The sequence below is a fragment of the Cyclopterus lumpus genome, chromosome 12 (assembly GCF_009769545.1).
Source record: "Cyclopterus lumpus isolate fCycLum1 chromosome 12, fCycLum1.pri, whole genome shotgun sequence".
Taxonomy (NCBI): Eukaryota; Metazoa; Chordata; class Actinopteri; order Perciformes; family Cyclopteridae; genus Cyclopterus; species Cyclopterus lumpus.
This window is the reverse complement of record NC_046977.1, coordinates 3221039-3230650: the sequence shown is the minus strand read 5'-3', so window position 1 is coordinate 3230650 and position 9612 is coordinate 3221039. Positions and strand designations below refer to the sequence as shown.

Below are 9612 nucleotides of genomic sequence, written 5' to 3'. Positions count from 1 at the left end.
AATAAAACCAAAGTATGAAACTATCAGTAACGAGCATTATTGTTCACATACAGTATAAGTGTCGGTACTCAATGACTGGGTCTGTGGTGCATTCGTCCCATTCAGTATTTTAAGTTCTGATATGTAAAAGCAGTGAAATCTCTATTGTAACTATACTCACTTGGCTAAAGACTGCAATAATAAAAAAGAAAAAGGCTACGTTTATTATTAAATGTGGTTCAAATACATTTCCCAGCATGCTGTACATCTGTTTCTTAGAGAATCGGGTGAATTATTGTCTAAAGATTTCTTTGTCTCCTGAAGTACGGAAGCCCTGAGAGGCCAAAATGAGAGCACAAAGAATCTGGGGATCAATTTGTATATGTCTGATTATTTTTATTTGATCTCTTCTGTTTGTGTCTTAACAGGTAAAAAAAAGTATTCTCATGATCATTTTTAAAGTTACTTTCTTTTTTTGTAATTCTCATTTCAGCCACTAGAGGCTGAACCACTACCTATATATATATATATAGGTAGTGGTATATATATATATATATATATATATATATATATATATATATATATATATATATATATATATATATATATATATATATATATATATGTGTGTACACCAGTATTTCACCAGTTTTAAAGCCATAAAACAGTTTAGATCAGATGTAGAACATTAATTTCTCTCCTTCACCTTCAGAGCTTCCGTACAGAAGAGGTGGATTTATTTATTTTTTAAAGACAGTTTAAATCTACGCAAAGTGTTTGATTGTTGTCGCTGTTTTTATGGGCTGACAAAAGGTCTCAATAAGTGCAAACGCACACAGAGACTCACAAACGCACACAGAGAGACTCACAAACGCACACAGAGAGACTCACAAACACACACAGAGACTCACAAACGCACACAGAGAGACTCACAAACGCACACAGAGAGACTCACAAACGCACACAGAGACTCACAAACGCACACACAGAGACTCACAAACGCACACAGAGAGACTCACAAACACACACAGAGACTCACAAACGCACACAGAGAGACTCACAAACGCACACAGAGAGACTCACAAACGCACACAGAGACTCACAAACGCACACAGAGACTCACAAACGCACACAGAGAGACTCACAAACGCACACAGAGAGACTCACAAACGCACACAGAGACTCACAAACGCACACAGAGACTCACAAACGCACACAGAGAGACTCACAAACGCACACACAGAGACTCACAAACACACACGGGAGGTCATGAGAGGTCACATGAGAGGTCACATAAGAGGTCATGAGAGGTCACATGAGAGGCCACATGAGAGGTCACATGAGAGGTTATGAGAGGTCACATGAGAGGTCATGAGAGGTCATGAGAGGTCACATGAGAGGTCACATGAGAGGTCACATGAGAGGTCACATGAGAGGTTATGAGAGGTCACATGAGAGGTCACATGAGAGGTCATGAGAGGTCATGAGAGGTCACATGAGAGGTTATGAGAGGTCACATGAGAGGTCATGAGAGGTCACATGAGAGGTTATGAGAGGTCACATGAGAGGTCATGAGAGGTCACATGAGAGGTTATGAGAGGTCACATGAGAGGTCACATGAGAGGTCACATGAGAGGTCATGAGAGGTCACATGAGAGGTCACAGGTCCTGCTCGTGCATCTGCTGCTGCATCTTCTGAAGCATCTGCTGCATCCTCCTCAGCTGCAGAGGAAACAGGACCGAGGATGAGGAGGCAGCGTACACAAGGACACAAGGACACAAGGACACAAGGACGCAAGGACGCAAGGACACATGTGTCTCACACTCTAAGCATCATTCACTGCACTCACTTCGTCGTCTTTCCTTTTGATGAGTTTCTCCGTGTCCACGTCGGGGGAGGGCAGCACCGGGACGGGGCTCTCCACCCGCTTATCATTCATCTTACTGGAGACAGGAAGCCAGACGTCCATTATCAGAACTGCTGTTACCTCAGAATAAATCACCTCGTTTTCAAGGGGGTCCCAAAACAGATAAAGAAATAGGAAACACAATAATATGTAGCACAAGCCGAAGAACATAAACATTTAAAAAAAAAAGAGTTACAGCCAAAGATGCAAGCAAAAGTAAAAAAATAATTCTATGAATAAAAAATAAACAATTAGGATATTATCCACAGGTAGCTCACTCCGATCAGAAGGAGCCCAAAAGCTTGTTAACTTCCTTAAAGGGACAGCGCGTATTATTTGGTGCCATCTAGTGGTGAAGCGGCAGATTACAACCAACTGAATAGCCGCCCGCTCACTCCTCCGTCATCGGACCCAAACACCTGTGACATCACACGACGACCCGATTGTCTCTCTGAACTCGACTGTTTGATACCCGACATCTGATGTACAGTACACAGACAGTAGTACACAGTACACAGTACACAGACAGTAGTACACAGTACACAGTACACAGACAGTAGTACCCTCCCCCACCTGGTCATGGTCTGGATGCACTGGGCTCGGTAGTTCTCGTAGTGGCAGTCGTTGGTGATGTCCTTGAGGTCGTGCATGTGGGTTCTGATCAGCATGGTCCTCAGCTTCACGAAGTCGCAGTGGGACGGGTTCTCCACTGGGGGCAGAACGAGGCAAACATCAGGGTCGGTCACTGAGAGAGGGGGGGTCTACAGGGGTTGTACAGGGGTCTACCGGGTTGTACTGGGGTTCTATGTGGTTCTACAGGGGTCTAAAGTGGTCTACAGGGGGTTCTACATGTTTTTACAGGGGTTATATGTGGTTCCACAGTGATCTACATGGTTATACAAGGGTATATTGGAGTCTACAGGGGTTCTACATAGTTCTACAGGGGTCTACAGGGGTTCTACAGGGGTTCTACCTAGTTCTACAAGGGACTACTTGGGTTCTACAGGGGTTCTACATAGTTCTACAGGGGTCTACTGGGGTTCTACGTGGTTCTACAGGGGTCTACTGGGGTTCTACATGGTTCTACAGGGGACTACTGGGGTTCTACAGGGGTTCTACAAAGTTCTACAGGGGTCTACTGGGGTTCTACATGGTTCTACAGGAGTCTACTGGGGTTCTACATGGTTCTACAGGGGACTACTGGGGTTCTACAGGGGTTCTACAAAGTTCTACAGGGGTCTACTGGGGTTCTACATGGTTCTACAGGGGTCTACTGGGGTTCTACATGGTTCTATATGGTTCGCCAGGGGTCTACGTGGTTCTTCAGGGGTCTTACCCTCCACGATGCCCCACGGGTAGAGCCGCCCTCTCACCCTCTGACCTCGGGCTTCCACCACGGTGTTGCTGCCGATCACAGCGAACGGAGAACTCTCCTGCAGAACAGAGAACGTTAACAGTACGTTAGTGGTCAAAGTACTGCATACGTAAGTACTGTCAGCTAAACGCACGTGAAAGTACTCAGAAGTACTGACTCTACTCTCTTGATGTTGTAAACATGAGTTTATGGTCTCAATCTCTAGTTTCAAGTCTTCTTGATGTTCATTTAGAGTGAAACAGACCATAAACCAGGGGATGCTTTAGGGGCGGGGCTACAAGGTGATGGACTGCCTCACCTTGAGCTCTTTGTCTTGACGCTTGAAGTCTTCGTCTTCGTCTTCGTCGCAGTCGGGGAACTGGTAGATCTTTATCCCGCTCTTATCTATCTCCTCCCTGAGCTGGAGGGACGAAATGGATGAGAGCAGAAACACACACACACACACACACACACACACACACGTACACACACACACACACACACACACACACACACACACACACACACACACACACGCACACGTACACGTACACGTACACACACACACACGCACACGCACACGCACACACACACACACACACACACGCACCGCACACACACACACACACGCACCGCACACACACACACACACACACACACACTCGTACACACACACCGCACACACACACACACACGCACCGCACACACACACACACGCACCGCACACACACACACACACGTACACACACGTACACACACACACGTACACACACACACACACACGTACACACGCACACACACACACACACACACGCACCGCACACACACACACGTACCGCACACACACACACACACACACACACACACGCACCGCACACACACACACACACACGTACACACACACGTACACACGCACGCACACACACACACACACACACACACACACACACACACACACACACACACACACACACACACACACACTTAGTGCTTGAATCAGCAGGAAGTCGCCGCCCTGGAAGAAGGTTTATAGTCCAGATCAAATCTCTGAGTCACTAATACAAGTTGGAACTAAATAAAATCTGAACATTTAATTTAATTATATACTTATTCATCCAACTGCCTCCTCTAGTCTGCGGTGCATCTTAATAAATCAGAATAAAATATGTAAAGGTCGAACTTTAATTCTATTCAAATGATTGAGAACAATAAAAAACATCACGTGCAATATCCGTTTTTTCAACATATTGAAATATTACATTTAACTATATACCTTTTAGTACTTTTCAATATCACGCACAATATTATTTATTATCTATTTTAGCTTCTGTTAGCACTGGTGTCAGTATTGCTTTTTATGCATATTTATTACTCTATTGTGGGTTTAATATCATTCTTTGTTTTTTGTATTTTATTTTTATTCTAGCTTAAAAAATAGAATAAAATAAAATAAATTTAAAATGTAATACAATTTAAATTAAACTAAATTGTATTTTATTTATTATTTTATTTGTATTCATTTTTTTCTTCAGTTCATACTACCTTATTACATTTTATTCTACCTTAATACATTTAATCAATTTAATTTAATTACACGTAATAAAATAAAATATATATATTTTTTATTCTACTTTATTTTATTCATTTTAATTTATACTAATTTATTTTCATTTTATTCTACCTTAATACATTGAATATATTTAATTAAATTGAATTACATGTAATAAAATAAAATAAATTGTATTATTATTATATTGTATTCTACTTTATTTTATTCGTTTTAATTTATACTAATTTATTTTCATTTTAATCTACCGTAATACATTGAATGAAGGTGCAGTGCGGGTGCAGAGGTCATATTCGATGGATTACTCACCCGCTCTTTGAGCTTCTTTACCTCGGTGGGGGTCAGGCAGTCGGCCTTCGCGATGAGAGGAACCACGTTCACCTTCTCCTGCAGCGCCTTCATGAACTCGATGTCCACGGGGCGGAGCCTGCAGGACCGCACGGACTTTACTGAGCGTTCTACACGTGCGTGAGCATCAGGGTACTTCTCTGTGTACTGCGTGTACTAGTACCCGTGTCCGAACGGAGGGACGAAGTACAGGCAGCAGTGCACTCGGTTGTCCTGGATGTTCTTCCTGTTGAGGCCGCTCTCGTCTCTGAAGTAGTGCTCCAGCTGCTGGTCGATGTAGCCGGTGACGGCCCTCCAGCTGCAAAACACACCTCCGTGTACTTTTACCACAAATACACAGATACACAAGGAACAGTTCAAAGTTTTGGGAAGAATGCGTATTCTCTTTCCTGTTGAGTGCGATGAGAAGTAACAAAGTACTTCCAATCAAGTACGGCACAGGCACGAGGTACTTGTACTTTACTTGAGTGTTTACATATTAGGGACGTATTGTACTTTTCACTCTTATTGTTTTATATATTGTTTCAGATTTTATGTATTTCTAAAAAAAAATTGAATTTTTTTATAGATAAAGTTATGTTTAGCAATTTATCTGAATGCTTTAGTTACTTTATTTTGACTTGAAAAATATATGTTGAGGGTAAAAAATCAAATTTAGACTAGTGTATATTAAAATACCCAACAAAATGTAAAATATATAGAATTCACTTCATCTTCACTCACTAGAAACATAAAATGTTAAGCTATAATGTAAAAGTAATAATAATCCAAGTACTTTTATTTAAGCTGCAGAACCGCTGTATTATTGATTCTTATTGATTGTTATTATCATATTAAACAAAGCGAGCGCTCACCACTCGGTGTTGTTGACGGCGTCTCCGAACCCCGGCGTGTCCACGATGGTCAGCTTCAGCTTCACGCCCTTCTCCTCGATGTCCACGGTGTGTGTGGTGATCTCCACCGTCTGGCTGATGCGCTCTGTGGACCCAAGCATCACGGGAGGGAGTACTCAGAGCCTTTACTGCAGTACAAGTACTAGGAACTCACTGTGAACATACTCTGGTGCAGTAAAAGTACTAGGAGATACACTGTAAAGATACTTTGTTGCAGTAAAAGTACTAAGGGATACACTGTAAAGATACTTTGTTGCAGTAAAAGTACTAAGAGATACACTGTAAAGGTACTCTATTGCAGTAAAGGTACTAAGAGATACACTGTAAAGATACTTTGTTGCAGTAAAAGTACTAAGGGATACACTGTAAAGATACTTTGTTGCAGTAAAAGTACTAAGGGATACACTGTAAAGATACTTTGTTGCAGTAAAAGTACTAAGAGATACACTGTAAAGGTACTCTATTGCAGTAAAGGTACTAAGAGATACACTGTAAAGATACTTTGTTGCAGTAAAAGTACTAGGAACACACTGTAAAGATACTTTGTTGCAGTAAAAGTACTAAGAGATACACTGTAAAGGTACTATGTTGCAGTAAAAGTACTAATACAACAGAGTTCAAATACTAATTTGAGTATACTAAAAGTACTAATACTAAACAGTAAAAAGTCTCCGTTACACTCTCTACTAGTCTCCCATCCATGTTGCCGGGTTATAACAGTAGTAATACTAGTAGTACTCATAGTAGTACTCGTAGTAGTACTCGTAGTAGTACTCGTAGTACTCACCCTCCGCATTGAGCAGCTTCCGGTCCTTGTGGAGGTCCGTGAGGAACAAGCTGTTCACCAGAGTGGATTTACCCAGACCGGACTCACCTGGGACAGGAAGTGGGCATAGGTCGACACGGACAGGTCAGGATTTTCACAATAAAACTCCCACATGAAGGAGACACTTTAATTTAATAAAAAAGATGAAGAAGAAGAAGTATAGTTTGAATCTTCATCGTTCACAGTTAACAAAGTGAAGTTTTGGGGATTCTTCTCTGAACGCTTTACAAGCGATTTATTTAACTATAATTAAAATGAGCTCTCATAACTCCTCCAGATCAAATATTCATGTTGTAGCAGGAACGTGTCCACAGCTGAGAGGTGTGATGAAGACGAGCTGAAGGTGTGATGAAGACGAGCTGAAGGTGTGATGAAGACGAGCTGGAGGTGTGATGAAGACGAGCTGAAGGTGTGATGAAGACGAGCTGGAGGAGCTCAAATATGAGGAACAGCAACCAGAGAAGTTTTTATTGTAATGAGATTTGATTCAAACAATTTTAAAAAAGGAGAAATTTATCATTTCAAAATCAGATCAGATTTATTAAAGACAACAACTCCCATGATGCAACACTGCGTCACCGAGCTACGTCTGTTGTTGTATTGATTGAGAGAACATGTTATTATGTGTTTCACATACTTTTACTTTAAAAGTACATTCTTTGAGTAAAAGTACCTCTGTGTTGGTGTATTTGTCATACCTGCCACCATGAGGGTGAAGTCGAAGCCCTTCTTCACCGACTTCCTGTGCACCTGATTGGGCAACGAGGCGAAGCCAACGTAATCTTTCTCCTACAAACAAGAACAGGAATATATATATATATATATATATATATATATATATATATATATATATATATATATAGATATATAGATAATATAATATATATAATTTAATATATATTATATTATACAAAATATAATATATATAGATATAGATAATATAATATATTATATAATATAATATATATTGTAATATGTATTTACATATTATATAAATTATGTATATAATATGTAAATACAGTAGTACACAGTCTGAATGAAGTAGTACACAGTAGTACACAGTCTGAATACAGTAGTACACAGTCTGAATACAGTAGTACACAGTCTGAATACAGTAGTACACAGTCTGAATGAAGTAGTACACAGTCTGAATGAAGTAGTACACAGTCTGAATACAGTAGTACACAGTCTGAATGAAGTAGTACACAGTCTGAATGAAGTAGTACACAGTCTGAATACAGTAGTACACAGTCTGAATACAGTAGTACACAGTCTGAATACAGTAGTACACAGTCTGAATGAAGTAGTACACAGTCTGAATACAGTAGTACACAGTCTGAATGAAGTAGTACACAGTCTGAATACAGTAGTACACAGTCTGAATACAGTAGTACACAGTCTGAATGAAGTAGTACACAGTCTGAATGAAGTAGTACACAGTCTGAATGAAGTAGTACACAGTCTGAATACAGTAGTACAGTCATGTACTGTGTTTGATTCTGTTATTCACATAAATTAAAGATCCAGATATTATTTCTACGCTTCGACCACATTCAGCCAATGAGAACGGCCGACGGCCTTCTGGGTCAGCGTGGAGAACCTCCAGGAGAACCCTGTGGAGAACCTTGTCCACGGGAGAACCCTGTGGAGAACCCGAGAGCGGAGACGGGAAGTAGGTCACGCACAGAACAGACCTCCTCCCATCATGCATCAGGGTTTTACATCCAGACCTACAGTCAGGGAGCTGATACCACGTGGAGAGTGAGGGGGAGCTGGCTGCCTTATATTGACGTTTAGTCACACACACACACACACACACACACACACACACACACACACACACACACACACACACTTTAAAGGACGTATCTCTCAAAATAAAGATGCTTTTTGAAGATGATTTTTCAGACCACAGGAAGCTGGAACGTTGCAAAAATCTTCAAAAATCTTCTTTTTCTAAATTGTCTTATTTTACATTTTTAAACTGATTCTAGCTTCTTAAAATGTAAATATTTTCTCTCATCATTACTTGTGATTGAATGAATTATTATTCGACTAATCGATTCTCCTGCGTCGGGTTTACAGATGTGTGGAATGAAGCTGCATATAATCACAACAACAAAGAGGTCACACGCACACACACACAGACACACACACACACACACACACCTTTGTCCCCCCCCCCCCCCCCCGTGTCTCTTACCTCTCCATCCTCTGTGTCGGGGAGACGCGTTTCAGGAGACGCACCGGGACGGGACGCGCGCGCGGCCGGCGGGGGGAGATGGAGAACACCGTGAGGATTCGAACACATCTGATCACTGATCGATCGATCGATGACGCGGCGATTAACTTACCTGCCCGCGGCGCGCGGCTCTTGTACCTGCTGTTGGCCGTCATCGTGGACTCGGTTGGCAGATGATGTGAGCGTGGGGGGGTCGGTGGGGGGCGCGTGGGGGGGGTCCGGAGCCCCTTCCGATAAAAATGAACGCTGCACGAGATCCTCGGCGCCGCAGCGAGAAGACGCGTCCGACGTCACGCGCGACCGATGTCTCCAAATCACAGGAATAATGAAACTACATGTTCTAAATCACTAACTCGTCATGACCGCGTCGTGTTCAGACGCCAGAGTGCGCGCGCGCGCGCTGTCACGCATCCAGATCGGTCCACAATGAGAGGGGGGTCTTCATTGTGTCACACACGGGGTGCAGTTCAGGTGAGGCGCCAGGTGGTGGCAGTAG

The 9612-nt window shown here is 42.1% G+C and overlaps 1 protein-coding gene across 1 annotated transcript; it reads right to left on the bottom strand.

Annotated features, from left to right (window-relative positions):
* Positions 1–1590: 1590 nt before the first annotated feature.
* Positions 1591–9271, bottom strand: sept5b (septin 5b). The gene is made up of 12 exons (XM_034546719.1): positions 9229–9271; positions 9078–9088; positions 7573–7663; positions 6836–6922; positions 6010–6133; positions 5319–5453; positions 5117–5234; positions 3560–3661; positions 3223–3319; positions 2460–2595; positions 1830–1923; positions 1591–1701 (listed from the first exon to the last, which is right to left on the bottom strand). Exons 1-12 carry the CDS (start codon positions 9269–9271, stop codon positions 1639–1641), a joined length of 1101 nt encoding a protein of 366 aa, XP_034402610.1. The 3' UTR covers positions 1591–1638.
* Positions 9272–9612: the final 341 nt, after the last annotated feature.

Bases quoted from the DNA above. Each gene is read 5' to 3' on its own strand.
- sept5b (XM_034546719.1), bottom strand. From the start codon at position 9,271: ATGACGGCCAACAGCAGGTACAAGAGCCGCGCGCCGCGGGCAG. The intron at 5,235-5,318 runs GTACTAGTACAC...GCGGTCCTGCAG, and splicing joins GTCCCTCCGTTCGGACACGG to GCTCCGCCCCGTGGACATCG. The intron at 1,924-2,459 runs GTGGGGGAGGGT...TCCTGTCTCCAG, and splicing joins TGCATCCAGACCATGACCAG to TAAGATGAATGATAAGCGGG.